Source organism: Trachemys scripta, chromosome 10 (assembly GCF_013100865.1).
Source record: "Trachemys scripta elegans isolate TJP31775 chromosome 10, CAS_Tse_1.0, whole genome shotgun sequence".
NCBI classification, from domain to species: Eukaryota; Metazoa; Chordata; order Testudines; family Emydidae; genus Trachemys; species Trachemys scripta.
The window spans coordinates 6,565,988-6,582,269 of NC_048307.1; the positions used below are offsets into that span (position 1 = coordinate 6,565,988).

Here is a 16,282-nt window from a genome sequence, read left to right on the forward strand (position 1 = left end):
GGGGCAGTGCAAGGGATTTATAAAACCCTTGATGCGTTTTTTCTCCTACACACCTGAGCGACCCGGCGCCCAGGTTGTGATCTCAGTTACACTGGTTTACATTGACTTAAGTGGTTTACACTAGGTATGTACCTTAACTCCTAATTCACGGGTTTTTAGAGGTTTAAGCCTAGGTCCGCTTGGCCTTCTGAGACTGAAGATCAACGTTAACTCTGCCTTAATGGAGGGCAGAGAATAGACAGACAGGTAGAGCCCCGTTCTGATCACTTATTGCTAAGATCAGTAGTAGTAATGCAAATGTCCCTTCCCAGCACAATAAAGCCAACACCACATTATCCCATGTTTTCCATTCCCCCTTAGCTGCGTCAGTACAAACAGCCCTGAGCAGACACTGGGCTCGTGTTGAAACAAAAACAAGTTTGTCCCAGTTCAGGCAAATCAAGCCGTGTGTTGCCACTTTCAAATACACCCCTGTTTTTATCCGCAGACATATTTAATCACACTGGGCAGATCTAGCTGACGGTGGGAAGTGAATATTTGCTGAGGTCATCATGCCCAGCACCTCGCACAACCGTCATGGGCCTGCAACGTCAAGCAGTAGGAATTAAGCATCAGGAATAATTACGAGCTGGGTGGGATAAAAGTGCTGATGCAACCGTCTTCTCTATCAGCAACACCATCAGTGTGTTTGTAACACACCTACCCAGATGTGTTATCTTTGGCCGTACTCTGCTTTTCCACTACCAGGGTGCATGGGAAACAAACCTGTGATCCTGTAGTTCGCAAGGAATATGGGTTGTCTGCACCTCTGTGAAGTAGATACTGACCGTCCCTCTGTTAGCATGAACCAATATCTCCCCTTGCAACCAGAGCAGACTGCAATGGAAGGAATGGGCAGCAGAGACAGCTCGGCCCCACGCCTGGGCTGTATTGCCTTCTCTGCTACTGACTCACTGAGAGGACGTGGGCAAGCCACTTATGTTCACCCTGCCTCAGTTTCCTTATCCATTAAATAACTAGAAAAATACTCCTCTACTCCTAGGGGTGTTGCAAGGCTTAATTAATTAATTAACAGGTGCAAAGCGCCCGGCGCACCTCAGATGAAAGGGGCTGGTGAAGGGCAGGTTATTAGTTATTAGCGTTGTGCAAGTGATGGGGAGATTCAAATGCAGGCAGGACGCCAAGCGGGTGATCTGAAGCCCGGGTTTTGGAACCCGCCGTTCCTCCCCGTCAGGTTCGGCTTGGGCCCCCATTCTGCAGACACTTGGGCACACGCCAAGCGGTGGGTGTGCGAGTGGTCCCATAGTGCGTGTAAAGTTGAGCAGGGGTCCGCGTGGGGGATTGAGGCCTTAGGGACTAGCTTGCAGAGCCGTGTGTTCTGGTACCGGAGCGCCGATTGTTATAAACCAGGGCGCTGGCTTGTGCAACAGACAGGCCAGAAACAAGAGCTCAGGATCCGGCCAGAGGGGCTGGATAAATATCCCTACGGGCTGGTTCTGGGGGGAGAGGAGGGGAGTTGTGACACAGCTGCTTTAAAGCCCACCTTTCAGAATAACCGCCCTCTTCTCTGAATGTGTCCACAGCTATGGGGAGCACGTCCAGCATTTCAAGGTACTCCGAGAGAGAAATGGCAAATATTTTCTCTGGGAAGAGAAGTTCAACTCCTTGAACGAGCTGGTGGATTTCTACCGGACCACGACCATCGCCAAAAAGCAACAGATCTTCCTGAGAGACGACGACCAGAACCATGAGGTACAAGGCTGTTCGGCTGCCCATACAGGTCACTCCAGGAGGGTTGCGAAAGAAGGAGAGGGCAGTGCCCAGACCAGCAGGCCTACTGCTCACCAGCCAAATCACAAGGCAAGGCCCCAGTGCAGCCACTTCACAATACGCGTGGTATAACAGGCACAAAGGACACAGCCACAGGCTGTTAGAATTCTTTGAAGGTGTCAACCAACATGTGGACAAGGGCAATCCACTGGATAAAGTGTACTGGGACTGTCAGAAAGCCTTTGACAAGGTCCCACACCAAAGGCTCTTACGTAAATTAAGTTGTCATGGGATAAAAGGGAAGGTCCTCTCATGGATCAGTAACTGGTTAAAAGACAGGAAACCAAAGGTAGGAATAAATGGTCCGTTTTCACAGTAAACAGTGGGCCTCCCTGGACCAGTGCTGGTCAACGTATTCATAAATGATCTGGAAAAGGGGGTAAACAGTGAGGTGGCAAACTTTACACACAATACAAAATTACTCAAGATAGTTAAGTCCAAAGCTGACTGTGAAGAGTTACAAAGGGATCTCACAAAACTGGGTGAGTGGACAACAGTGGCGGATGAAATTCAATCTTGATCAATGCAAAAGTAATGCACATGGAAAAACAGAATCCCAACTATCCCTACAAAAGGATGGGATCTAAGTTAGCTGTTACCACTCAAGAAAGTCGCTGTGGAGAGTTCTCTGAAAACCTCTGCTCCATGTGCAGCAGCAGTCCAAAAAGTGAACGTTAGGAACCATTAGGAAAGGGATAGAAAATAAAACAGACAATATCCTAATGCCGCCATATAAATCCACGGTACGCCCCCACCTTGAATACTGCGTGCACAGTTCTGGTCACCCCATCTCAAAAGTGATATATTGGAATTGGAAAAAGTACAGAGAAGGGCAACAAAAATGATTAGGGGTATGGAACAGCGTCCATCTGAGGAGAGATCAGAAAGACTAGGACTGTTCATCTTAGAAAAGAGAGGACTAAGCGGGGATATGATAGAGGTCTATAAAATCATGGAGAAAGTGAATGAGGGAGTGTTATTTACCCCTTCACGTAACACAAGAACCAGGATTTACCCAATGAAATGAATAGGCAGCAGCTTGAAAACGAACAAAAGGAAGTATTTCTTCACACAACGCATAGCCAACGTGTCGAACTCGTTGCCAGGGAGCGCTGTGAAGGCCAAATGTGTAACTGGGGTCAAAAACGAATTAGGTATGTTCATGGAGGACAGGTCCAGCAGTGGCTATTAGCCAAGGTGGTCAGCGGTGCAACCCCAAGCTCTGAGTGTCCCTAAGCCTCTGACTGCCAGCCGCTGGGACTGGGCGACAGGGGATGGATCACTCGATAATTGCCCTGCTCTGTTCATTCCCTCTGAAGCATCTGGCACCAGCCACTGTCGGAAGCCAGGATACTGGGCTAGCTGGACCACTGGTCTGACCCAGTGTGGCTGTTCTTATGTCTATACTATAGTTACTCAGGCTGAACCCATTGCTGGGGGAGGGGTTCCTGCCTCTCTCTCCTCCCCCAGCTCTAGGTGAGACTGTTTTGCATGCTGCCAGGTTTGCAGAGCCCTGGGTGTCCTGCCAATCTCTCTCCTGCCACCCAGCTGCAAAGCCTGGCTCTGGGCCTGCAGTTTAATCGCAGGAGCGCGGTGCAGCCCGAGACATGCAGAGCTGTCCTTCAACGTGCTGAGGGCAGAGAAATGGAGAACAAAGCGAACGGGAGAGGAAGCCTGAAAAGGGGCTGGATTCGGTGTACCCCTGGGCTAGCAGCAACAGCGCTAGCTGACAGCTAATGCCCAGCGCGCCACTCAGGGCTGGGGTGGGAACCAGCAATATACTCAGTCCACCACCAACCAGAACAGCGCTGGTCCTAGGTCCACTTTTATCGGGCACAGGCAGCTCTGCTTCTGGGGGCACGACTTGCTTTTGTCTCTGAGGGGGCAGATGCCCCGCGAGGGTTTCTAGGGCGCTGCTCGGATAAAGCAAGGCCCCGGGCCGGTAAGGAAATGTGGTGAAAGTCGATGGATGGTAAGCGGGCAGCTAATATTGCAGGGATCTAGAGCCAGAGCGAGCAGATCTGAATGGCCGGATGTTGGGGAACGTTTGGCTCGGGACGCAGACTTTGCAGATTTTCAGTAAATCAGCCCGAATGTTTGGCTTCTGAAGAGTTCTGCGGATTTACCCCAGCGGAGGCTAGGACCCCGCATTGTCAGTCGGGGGAAAGAGGTGATGGTGGGTCATGGACATGTCCATGTTTGTATTCAGCATCCAGGGCACGGTCCCTTTAGCAAAAGCTTTCAGACGCCCACCTCCACCCCTGCCCATTCCTTGCCAGGAGGCTCCCAGTGTCCCGTGTCAGCAGACAGAATTCCCTCCCCAGCACTGGTGGCAGCACCTGCCCGTAATTCCCTGCAGCTGAGGGCAGACGGGGGAAGCAGAATTTGCCTGTGTAGCTGTGATGCCTCCTCTGTCTTTCCCTCCTGACTCCTCTCTCGCTTGGTTTCACTGCAGGTGAAGAAGCCGAAGTTCGTCCAGGCTCAGTTTGACTTCTCCTCCCACGACCCGTCCCAGCTGGCCTTCTACAGAGGGGACATCATCGAGGTGCTGGACTGCCCCGACCCCAACTGGTGGAGAGGGAAGATCTGTGGGCGAATCGGCCTGTTTCCACGGAACTACGTCCACCCCATTCATATGTGACCTGCTAGCCAGTGTCTGCCTGGACGCCAGAGCTCCCTGGCTGCCCGTTACAGAATAAACTGCAATCCCCTTCACCTGATGCCATAGAGCTTTTAGGGGACAAGTTACCAGAGCACCAAGGACCTTTCCCAGGCTTAAAGCCAGACTGGGGGATGCTGCACTGGACAGACCTGAACCCTCTGGGAACTGTGCGCTCCGGTGAATCCTCCTGCGCTAGGCATTTGCACATGGGGTTTTCAGTGCGGTGAAGAGGAGGCGATTTACTCAGCCCAGCGCATCAAAGGGATGCGACCAGAGTGAACCTAATGGGGCTCCTAGCAATCCTTATCGCGCCATCACTTTGCTTACGTGGTGTATCCCTTCCTCTTCGTCCTCTGTTTAGCTGCACTGCAAGCCCTTTGGGGCAGGGACCTTGTCCTGCTAAATGCCAAGCACACAATAAACCATCCTAATCCCACTCTCTGAGGGCAAGGCGCTTGGAACTTGGCTTTTCCCAGCTCCTGGGCTTGTGAGAAGCCAGGTGACCTGGCCATGCCAGGCAGCTGTTGGGCCAAGAGGATTCCTTTGACTGGCCTGCCTCCTTCTAGAATCAGCCCCTTTCCCTCCCCAGATCTCAGACAGGCAGGCACAGGGCCAGGGGCTTTCCAGTGGGGTTTCTCATACAGAGCACATTGACCTCTGTAGGTGGGCAAAGGTAGGCATCGTGCCACCATGCCCAACCAGCTCCAAATCTGCCCCTTGCCCAAAGCTCCTCTCCACTCTAGAGCACCAGGGCCCTCGATGCAGCTGTCCCATCCCCCTGGCGGGTCCCTGGGCATTCTCCCTCCATCCTGCCCTCCCTGCATCCTGAAACTGCGGGGAGTTTTACTTCTACAGGGGTTTGCCCCCAGCTGCCATTTCAGGAGACGTATCTTTGAGCTTGGGCAGCTCTCCCGTCTTTCTCAGCCTGGAGCCGCGCGGACCTGCTTGGACGCTCTCTGCACTGGAGTTCTCCTGAGCCATCAGCGCGAGTGCAATCCGCAGTGATTAACGAGGAGGCTGTGGGAGGGGCCCGCGCATTCCTGGCACCTTTAATAGGGCTTCACAAAACGATCAAAGAGGCCGTGCGTCTTTTACTGCACCTGGTTACGAGCTGACTCTGACGCACGGCCAGCTGGGTTCCGTCGCTCATCCGGGGTCGAGAGATTGAATTCATTGTTTATGCAAATGTATCTCTGTCCCACCCAGTGCTGGGGTCGTCCCATTATCAAGAGATGGCTAAATTCCGGGCCAGATCCCACCTTGGCAAAGCAGGTGTGATGCAGCTGAAGTCAGTGGAGTTACACTCTTACACCAGGTGTGGATTTGGCCCAATGATTAGAAACGGCGTTTGGCTTGTGTGTTGGGCGGGCGGGGAGGTTGTTTTGGCCACCTTTAAAAGCCAGCGTCACGCTTGGGAATCTTGCCAAGTCAAACGCCAAGTGGGAAGGGAGGCTGGCTCCCTGAGAAGAACTGGTGTATTTAAAAAGCAAAGACTGTGAAACCTGTTAGAGAAGGGGGTCAGAGGCGTAAGATGCCCTTTTTGTTCTCCTCCAACTCACCACAAGGGCTTCAGGCTTGCTACCAGCTGTGAGCTCAGTGAGATACTATTAATGGTCTAAACTCAAGGCCGAGGCCTGAACAAAATATATACCATAGCACCTTAGACTCCTCAGCGATAAGAGGAATTTGTAACACGTGCTACTTCTATACTCACCTGAGCCTCGGGGAAAAGTGGATACAACAATGGCCAGCAAACTGAGCTGAAGAAAGATAAGGGGTCAATTTGGAAATACTTGCCTAAGAAACATGTAATGAATCTATGGAACTCACTGCTGCAGGATGTCATTCAGGCAAATGGTTTAACTGGCTTCAAAAGAGGATTAGCCACTTCTGTGTATAAGCAAAATGTTTGTAGCTAGGTTCAGAGCTTCCCAGGGGCATCCTAAATCCAAGTGTTTCAGAGCACCAGAGAAATTCCATCCCATGGGCACAAGTTGGATCAGTCAGGTGCATTATGGGGGACCATCTTCTGAGGCATCAGGCCGTGGTCAATGCTGGCAGCAGGGGCACCAGACAAAATAGGCTGCCGGTCCACGACAGGTTGGCAATTTTATGTTTGTCCGAACTCAGGCTGAAAACTGGCAGTAATGCCTTGGTCTTTCACTCAGACTTTGTGCCTTGCTGATCGATTGAAAACCAGAGGGTAGCCTGGGACTATAAGGCTACTTCATTCACGGGCACTTAAGTTAAAGGCTACTGAACTAATGTTTGCCTTGCCCCGCATTGGCTGAAGAAGGCTTGAGGCAGGCCTCCTTAGCAACCAAGAATGACAAGTGTGGTCCACAGAAAGCATCTGAGACAAACCTGCGGGCTGCCTTGGCTTGTCAGCTGCACTGACATTGTGACGGCACCAAGCTACCGAGCCACAGAACCCCGGACACAGCATCATGTGCTACAGTGTGAAACGTCATCTACTTCCCCTCTCCGCTCCAACTGGCTCCAAACCTGGCTAGATTGTAAATGCCACGAGACCAGTCTGAACCCAGAATACTCAGTGAGCTCCTTGTTAATATTGGGGGTGCATTAGAGTGTCACGTTCTGACTAATGAGTAATGGTCTCAAGTTGCAGTGGGGGAGGTCTAGGGTGGATATTAGGAAACACTATTTCACTAGGAGGGTGGTGAAGCACTGGAATGGGTTCCCTAGGTAGGTGGTGGAATCTCCTTCCTTAGAGGTTTTTAAGGTCAGGCTTGACAAAGCCCTGGCTGGGATGATTTAGTTGGGGATTGGTCCTGCTTTGAGCAGGGATTGGACTAGATGACCTCCTGAGGTCCCTTCCAACCCTGACATTCTATGATTCTATGACTACACCTTCAGGGGAAAGGAGAGGCCAGCAGTGGTGTTAGCAGCTCTTTCTAACGTCTATTTCCAAACTACTATTCAATCAGCCTGATTTTTATATATAGCTTGTTTCCTGAGATCATTAAAGAAAGTAATGCGGAGCTCTCTCTCCACAGAGACAATGAGACCAGGTTAATGGTGACGTGGTTGGCAAATGAAATGAATCTCACCACTGTACCATGGTTCAATATCAGATATGACCCTCTTCGGTTAGCCTGTGTCATATCCAGGGAAATTGGGATGTGCACACACACCAGCTACTTCTGCCGTGACATCATCCCATTAGGCCAGAACTGATTGGCTCATATTGCTTCACTCCCGAAAGCCGGTGCTTCCAGGACTGATGTGAAACCCACCCAGATTTCAGTGCCGGAGCCACACAGTTCAATAATTCAGTGATTATTTGCAAGCAACCAAGCAGATGGCATTGCCAAGGCGTGCCCCAGGCACTGGTTGTGGTCAGGCAGATAAAATGCAGTTTGCAGCTAGAAATTCTAATTCAGAGAAAATAAAAGGTTATTCTGAGATAACACAAAGGAGGGGGGTACACACAGAACCTGCCGTGAGGCTGGTTTCCATTTCCAGTTTTAGGAAGGCCACCCGGAGCTAGAAATACAGGTTACACGGATTCTCCAGGGCTGACATAAAAGTCTGCATAAGAGAGCTGCAGGCCAGCTCTGTCCAAAGCTACTGCCCCATGCAATGTCTTTGCCCATTGTACCATAAGCTTCTTTGGAGTCAGTGGCTTAGATCTTAAATGATAGTCAATGAAGAAACCAAAAATGGACAAGACTGGAAAAGCCAAGTTCAGCTTCTGATCCCAGTGATGGCCCCCGGGATGGACAGAACGCCATGCAGGGTATGCACGCTGCTCCCAGGCAGTTCTGTCAATGCACCTCACTCCTGCCCTGCAGCCCCCCTGCTTTTCCAGCCCTTGATCTTCCACAAATCTCTCCGCTCCCCCGAGCGGAAACACCCCCAGCTCTTCAACTCCTGAGCCCCTCCCGAGCACTGCCTGCCCCTGCCATGTGGAACCGGGGAGATCATCCAACACATTTCACGAGCTGTAACTCACATCTATGGGGGTGGAAAGACAGGCCGTAGGGACCTGTTGTGCCAACCCTGGTACTCTGACCTTCTGGCCCACGAAAAACTTTGGGACAAGTTAAGCTGATGCAAAGCCCTCCAATGCCCAGAATGTAGGGGGAAGGGAAGGAGGAATTAATCACACAACTGTCTCTTTCCACCTTCCCCTTGCCCCATCCCTCCCCACTACACCTTCCTCCTCTTCCCCCTCGCCCCTTCTCCCATCCCTCCCTTCCCCCGATCATCTCCCCCACACCACTGGCTGCAGTAGTGTTAAGCGAAATAGGCATAGCAGAAGACATTGACACACATCAGGATGACAGCATTGATGCAGCAGATCCTCGCCCAGAAGGGGGCCTCTGTGATGTCCCTCAGGGCCTTTGCTGGGGGTCCCTCAGGTTTCGCCCCCTGGGGACTGCAGAAGAAATCCATGCCAGGGCAGGTCCCTGGCGCCCCCTCCTGGGAATCTGTCACAGAAGAGAGACTATGAAAGGGAGAGAGTCATGGGGACCACCTGCCCTGCACACTTCACATGGGCCAGGGTTGGCCAAAGAGAGCTGTGCCTGACGATGCGCAGAGCAAGAGGGTCTGTGTTTCAAGGGGTGGGGGGCAGGGCCAAGGAGCCTGGACCCAACCCCAAAGCAGAACCTGATCCCTGAATCCACGTGGCTCTGGTTGAAATGAACAAAGACCCGCAGCGCCCTGACCCCTCCCCGGCTCCTCCCCAACCCCCTGAGCTGGGATTGGAACTCAGGACCGTTCTGTGCTCAGAACACGCCCCAGGTCACAGCAGATTTCCAGGTCTGAAGGCAATTCTGCAGCTGGGACTCCCGGGTCGAGGAGACGTCCCCGCCGGAGCTGGGAGCGAACGAGCGTGCTAGAGTATAGCCACGATGGCACAAGCAGTGGGGGAGGCTAGCCGCTGGGGTACATACCCATCCAGGATGCTAGGCACATACTCATGCCAGCCAGCCCCTCCCACCACTCACACACCCACGTGCCCTGTCGTTTGCGCCCAAGCACGATCAGATCTACATTCACTATGTCTCCTTGAGCTGGGATTGACACCCCCAACTCAAAGCACAGACCACCCCTTCGTCGTTGGGTTCTTAGTCCCAGCCTTGGGTCCATCCCAAGCCCTGGCTGGTCAATATCAGATCACACGTACCCTCCTTTCCTCTCCTGGGTGAGTGGGTCCCTGCTGATGCGCTGGCCATGGAGATCTCGGGAGGCAGGCGCCCCCGGGAAATGGTCCACCAGGTGAGGTTCTTTATCTGGAACACAGAGCAGGAAGCTTAGAGGGGCCAGAGCAGAAAAGCGTCATAGCGAGAGGAGATGGGCCGAGTACCTACCCTCTGCCGGGCCCCTTTCAAGTGTCTCAAGTTGGGCATCTGAAAACGGAGGCCCCCAGCGTCACCAGCTGCTATGGCAAATTATGGCTCTGGAGTCTGAGACCCGATTCTCCTCCCCCTCAGCGGAGCTGCCCCCAATTCCCCCCAGGGTGAGAGGAGGCCCCAGCTAAGGTCGCCTGGCCTGTACTATCTGAGCACAAAGACAATGCTCTCCCGCGGTGCGGCCACAACCACCCTGCAATCCCTCGGCCTGGCCTGGCAGCACTCACGCCCTCCAGGCACGGCCCTGCCTATGGGGTTTGATCCCTAGGTGCCAGGGCTCTGCGTTGGTGCTGCCATGGTAAACCCGAAGAATCAGCTTGTTGTGGGGGGTGGCCAGATCCGGGGAGCAAATACAGCAGTGTCTAGGAAGCACCGACTCACATCACCCGCAGGGGGGAATTGGAGGAGCCCAGTTATTCCTCTGAGGATGCCCAGCAAAGAACCGGTGGTGAAGGACGACAGGAACAACCCGTGCCCAGGGACATACCCAGCCCCCACGGTGGGAGGTCACCCAGCGATCTCCCCATGCTGCTCACCCCTAAACACCTGCCAGATTCGAACCCCGCTCTGAATTCTCCAGGCCGGATCCTCAGCAGGGTGTAAATCAGGGTCATTCCACTCCCTTCAGTGGAGCTACACGGAGGTACACCAGCTGAGGCTCTGGCCAGGGCCTGCGTGGGTCAGCGCAACCCAGCGTGAGCTCGGCCAGCGGCCAGCAGGCAGGAGAGTCACTGGCCATGCCCACAGCTGGGGCAGGTCCCTGTGCTCCCTGCACCCCAAACTCCTGCATGCTGCCTGGCTCCCCTGAAATAAACCCCATGCTCTTACACCTACCACCATCTCCCTGGCCCCAGAGTAGGACAGCAGAACCAACACGCCAGCCCCAGCCTCTGGGGGAAGTCCAGACCCAGAGCCATCCCTCTACGATGGGCTGACCCCAAATACCACTGGACTGGGGAAGGGGGGGAATTTCCATGTGTGTGTGTGTGTGGCCCCTCCCCCTCCATAGCATGTTCTGGGTGCGAGCTCCTCACCCTTCCCTGCTCCGAAGCCCTATCCCCGCTTTCACGTGACATAACATTAACAGGCGAAGGGCAACACAAACAAGCGGAACACAGCGGGTCGGTCTGCTGTCAGGCGGCCTTCCGGCTGACAACAAACGGGGGCCAGACCTCAGCCCTGAGCAGCCACGCATGGGTGGAGCAGAGAGGACATTGAAGGCGGTTCCCCAGAGACAGCTATTCTGTGCCTCTGGCTGGAGAATTTGGATAGGTCTCCTCGGCTCGTAGCTCTGCGATCACGGCCCTTGTTCCCATCTGGAGAAGTAGCAGCGAGAGAGCTGCCTTTCCCCAGCCACATACGCCTGTCCCAGGGAGACACGTCCCTTGCTGGACGTAGGGGCTTCCCTGCACGAAGGAAGGGCCCGCGTGCCTGGGTGCACGTCCCGGGGGGATCTGAATGCCACAGCAGTGACTGTGCTCGACATGTAATGGCACCACTGCGCTCCTTTGCGTGGCTACCAAACCTCAATCCCCATCCAATAGCAGAAGCTGAGCCCAGGGCTGCTTTACCCGTATGTTTGCCCACGGGCCGTGGCTTAGGACTTTTGCTGCCAGCCACGTGCCCCTCGGCATCAGAGCTTCGCGGCGGGAGGGTGCGGGCTGGGTCTTTTCCATGCGGGGGCAAGTGGAAATAGGAGACCTGTTCGCAGGACCCGCCTCCTGGCTGACATGCCCACCTTGGTACCCTCGCCAGACTCCAACAACATCCGGCTCGGCCTGTGCAGGGGGTTGCGAGGAGGGGTGGCTGCCATGGCCTCTTGGCAGCAGGGAGGGAAACAAGGTCAGCCCCGCCGCCCATCACCAACTGAACAGCTGATCGCTTGATCCTGGTCGGGGCCATGCAACCCGACCGGGGTGACTTTACCCACCTGCGACTCGGCCGGGGGCCCGCTCAACAAGCTGACCCCCACCACGGCGCCGGCCGTCAGAGCGCAGAGGAGGATGGCGAAGTGGAGGTAGTGAACGTCCTTCACGAGGGAGGGGCGCTCGTCCAGGACGCCACAGCGGGGCGAAGGGTACGCAAACTCCAGCCCCATCCTGGCCAGGCCTAGCGCCAGCCCCAGCATCAGGCCCCAGAAAGCTCCCTGCAAAACAGAGACGTTCAGGGCGACGGCGCCTCTCCCGGAAAGTGAACTCTGCTGAACCCCCTTCCTGGCTCGCCTTTGTCAGTGAGCGCTTCCTAATGTGTCCGCACCCTGGGGGACCAGCCCAGGTCTTGTGACTAAGGCCCTGGGGTGGGACTCAGGAGTTCTAGGTTCAAATCCCAGCTGTGTCGTAGACTTCCTGTGTGATAAGTCGCTTTCTGCAAAGCCGGAGGTGCAGCTCGGGTTCCTGTACACACGTTAGCTTTGATCGAGCCAGCTGCCAGTGTGCACTCCTGTCTGCGATCCTGGGCTACCACTCCAGCGGCTACGCGGCTATCTTTAGTGCACTATCTTGATCAAAGCTAGCCCAGGCCCATCTACCCAAGCACAAAATTATACCTCCAGCCGCAGTGCAGACATATCTCCTCTCTTGCAGGTGCCCGTCTGTAAAAGGAAGATAATGTCTCTTACTGTGCACGTACAGCCCCTAGCACCAAGGGACCCGGATCATAGTTAAGAGTTACAGTAGAGCCTCAGCGTTACGAACACCAGAATTATGAACTGACCAGTCAACCCCACGCCTCATTTGGAACTGGAAGTGCACACTCAGGCAGCAACATATCCACTGTACTACTGTGTTAAATGTAAACTACTAAAAAAAATGAAGGGAAAGTTTAAAACAAAGATTTGCCAAGGTGACGGTGAGGAAACCGTTTCTGTGGTTGTTTCCTTTAAATTGAGATGGTTAAAAGCAGCATTTTCCGTCTGCAGAGTAACGTTTCAAAGCTGTATTAAGTCAATGTTCAGTTGTAAACTTTGGAAAGAACGTTTTGTTCAGCGTTACGAACAACCTCCCTTCCCGAGGTGTTCGTAACTCCGCGGTTCTCCGCGACTGTAATACAAATGTTATTCTCTGGCCAGCCGCAAGACAACTTTGCACAGGTTCTGCCCTGGGCTGGGTTCTTTCTTTCCAGGATGCTAACGAAAGAGAATGTAACAAACATGTATTTATGCGGTGGAAAGTCCCTCGTGTCCCAGTCTGCTGTTTGCTAGCGCAGTTGCCTGGCAGTTACTGTTTTCTGTGACACTGAGCTTAAAACTTCCCAGGCCACAGTCGGGCAGCGTTGCATGTCAGCACCTGGGCTGTGCTCACATGTCAGCTACACATGACCCACCCACCAGTTCCTTGGGGAACCACCGCCTCGCTCTGGTCTCAAACGCAGGCAAGCGCGATTTCTGCTCTTCTTTGGGGGACTGGGACTCGGTTCCGCAAACAAAACTCTTCAGAAATCCCTGAGGGTGCCAGCGGCTAGAACCGGCCAGCCAGAACTGGCCTGGCCACGTCCTCATGGCTGAGCCTGACCACCAAAACCCTTGGCGTTGTCCTACCGAAGAACAACCAATGATCTTCAAGTCCTCAGGAGTACAGAAGCGTAAGGGTCATGGGGCTGATCATTGGCCTGATGAGACTCGAGGTGCTGCGTGCCGTGCCACACCTCCTCCACTTTCTAGTATCCCCCTTACCACTAAGGGGAAACCGGGGGGGGGGTCTCACTTGGTGGGAGGGTCATGGGACCATTTCACGAGCACTCAGCTAAGACAACAGCATGGTGAGACTTCGCTACAACCCACAAATCAATGTAGGGCCCCTCCTGCCTGTCAACGGTCACAGGACTAGCCCAACGCCCTGCAGGAAGGCTGGGGTCCGGAGGCTACCTGCACCCCTCTGTTTATTCCTTGGTGCCCCTAACAAGAGACCCAGCAATATAGGCGTTTCCACCTCAGATGAGACCCATGCAAACCAAGCCTCTGCTTCCAGCAGGTACCAGCACCTGATTCTTCAGAGGAAGGTGAAACGCTCTCAGAATTCACGGGCCATGTGCCAGCCTGGGGAGGCACAATCTGGCGACGAAGCAGAAATGCAGCAAATGGATTTTCCTGTGTGACCTAGCCCAGGGTCTGACCCCAGGTTTCCCCAAGGAAAGGCCAGCATGCACTGGGGTAACAGCGGTGAGCCATAGCAACTGGAATCGCATCAGCTAAGCCGGGCCAGCGCTCTACAAGAGACGCTCTAGCTAAGAGGCTTTCAACCTGTGGTCCGCAAACCGTGGGGATCGAAGATTTCCAAAGGGGGCTGCACCGCTAGTCGAAATGGTTCAGAGGTCTGCAAATGACAGACGGTTGCAAAGCCCTGCTGTAGCTCCACCAGAAGCAGTGGGACCAATGCAGGAATCAGCAGGGGAGGTTGTCTGGCCAGTGATAGGCAGGGGGGTCAGGCTAGATGATCGCAATGGTCTCTTCCAGCTGTAACATCTAGGCGTTAAAAGACACCCCACCCCACCCCCGAAATGGCAGAGCGCTTACCTGCTCGTTGGCTCGTCTCCAGAAAACTGCCAGGGCGAACACAGCCGTGATGGGCGGGGCGAGGCAGCTGGTCACCGACTGGATGTAGATGTACAGCTGGCCGCTGTTGGAGCTCTGCAGGATGGGGATCCAGACCACGCTGATGGCGACCAGAACCACCGTGACTGTCCTGCAAAAGGCAGCAACACCACGTGTGAAGAAACAGACGTTCCGCCAGCTGCAGAGAGGAGGAAGGGCTAGCCCCAGCGGGTGGCATGTAACACGCTCCTGCGGGAAGGCACAGGTGAAGTCTGCCCGGTGCATGCAATATACACAGGGTACGGGCATGCGCTTAGCATACAGCACACATAAGGTACTAGGGGGGCACTTGTCTATGTGCCCGCATCATAGGATTTAAGGCCAGAAGGGACCAGTCCAGGTGTGCCAGAACAGAGCGGGCCCACCCAGCCCAGGTAAGAACAGCCCAGGGAGCCCGGGCAACTGTGAGGAGCCATGGACCCTCCACCTGCCCAGGGTGGGGGGTCTGAGAGCAGCCCCCAGCCAGTGTCCCCCCCCCCCCAGTCCCCCGTCCAGGGCAGGTGAAGGGTCTGCAACTCCCCACACAGATCTTACCCCGACCCAACTCCAGCTTCTGGCTTGCCTGGGGGGCAGGGCCTCAGGAAAGGGCGGGGCCATTGAGGGGGCGGGGCCTCGTGCCCCCCCATTAGGAAGAGCCCGTGGCCCCTGGATCATTCGATCACACACCGGGGTAGACGCACACTGAAATTCAAAGCACAGGGCCAGCCTGGCCTTTACTGATTACAGACACCAGAGTGGACTGTGGCTTTCTCCTAGAGTGACCAGATGTCCCCATCTTATAGGGACAGTCCCGATTTTTGGGTCTTTTTCTTATATAGGCTCCTATTACTCCCTACCCCTGTCCCGATTTTTCACATTTGCTGTCTGCTCACCCTACTTTCTCCAGTACTCGGTATCTCAGTTGCTAGTGGAAGGATCAGTGGATTGTACTGCAGCCCTTCTGTGCTGGGTGCAGCTGGCACAGCTCAGACAAACCGTTCAAAATGCCAGGCCCGGGCACCAGGGTTCCCAGTGTCTCATTGGGAGCAGAGCTGCCTTCGTGGTACTCCCAGGTGCCTGCTGGCTCCGAGGTTCGGGCTGGGACCCCTGCCACGCAATGCAGAGCACGGAGCCGCTCCCTGAAGCCACAGAGCCAGACATGGAGAAAAGATGCTCCGGGTTCATTTTATTCTTGCCTCTCACTGAAATAATAGGGGGCGTTGGCACCGGAGGCGAAGCAGCCTGCTGGCTAGGGTTGGGCACGCCTAGGACTGCAGGTCTTTCATTTCCGAGAGTCCCAGCTCCACCAGCGCCCCTCTGCTCCCCGCCCCTGGGAGACACCCTGCTCCCCCACTGCGCCTGGCAGACACGCAACTGCAACTCCTTGGCGACCGCAGCTGCGGGCTGGACACCAGCCACTCCTGAGGCTCCCCTGCTTTCCTGGGTACCCCGCTGCTACATGTCCCCAGTGTGCCGGGGCCTAACAACTCCTAACGGGCTCCTGGGCCTAACAACTAACACTGCCCTGAGCCTGATCCCTTTGCAGGAACAGGGCAATGCAACTCATCAATCCATACAGTGTTGTGTGCTCCAAGGGGCGCTGAACACTAACCTGGAGCGGATCCAGTGTCAGACTGCATTAGAGTCTGTCTAAACACTGCACGAAATCTGGACCGCAATCTGTGGAACACCCAATGGCTCTGAGCACGTTACCGGGGACAGGAGCTGTCATAAACATATAGCGAAGGGTAGCATAAAATCCCACCATGTCAGGGTTCCCTCCCCACTCTGAACTCTGGGGTACAGATGTGGGGACCCGCAGGCAAGACCCTGAAGGGTAGC

At 54.6% G+C, this 16,282-nt stretch overlaps 2 protein-coding genes across 4 annotated transcripts in view; one reads left to right on the forward strand and one right to left on the reverse strand.

Annotated features, from left to right (window-relative positions):
• The window catches only part of GRAP (GRB2 related adaptor protein), a 38,243-nt gene extending 31,018 nt beyond the window's left edge, over positions 1-7,225 (forward strand). Inside the window, exons 4-5 of one of the 2 annotated variants that reach the window (XM_034784582.1) lie at positions 1,584-1,860; positions 4,286-7,225. In XM_034784582.1, the coding sequence (XP_034640473.1) occupies positions 1,584-1,860; positions 4,286-4,471 (463 nt within the window). In that variant the 3' untranslated portion in view covers positions 4,472-7,225. The remainder of the gene's footprint in view (positions 1-1,583; positions 1,861-4,285) is intronic. The other variant, XM_034784583.1, reaches the window with a different exon arrangement.
• A 1,487-nt stretch (positions 7,226-8,712) lies between these two features.
• SLC5A10 (solute carrier family 5 member 10) overlaps positions 8,713-16,282 on the reverse strand; it is an 87,212-nt gene continuing 79,642 nt past the window's right edge. Inside the window, exons 12-15 of one of the 2 annotated variants that reach the window (XM_034784705.1) lie at positions 14,384-14,552; positions 11,804-12,019; positions 9,648-9,753; positions 8,713-8,946 (exon numbers count right to left, since the gene is read on the reverse strand). In XM_034784705.1, the coding sequence (XP_034640596.1) occupies positions 8,753-8,946; positions 9,648-9,753; positions 11,804-12,019; positions 14,384-14,552 (685 nt within the window). In that variant the 3' untranslated portion in view covers positions 8,713-8,752. Of the gene's footprint in view, positions 8,947-9,647; positions 9,754-11,803; positions 12,020-14,383; positions 14,601-16,282 lie in introns of both variants that reach the window. The other variant, XM_034784704.1, reaches the window with a different exon arrangement.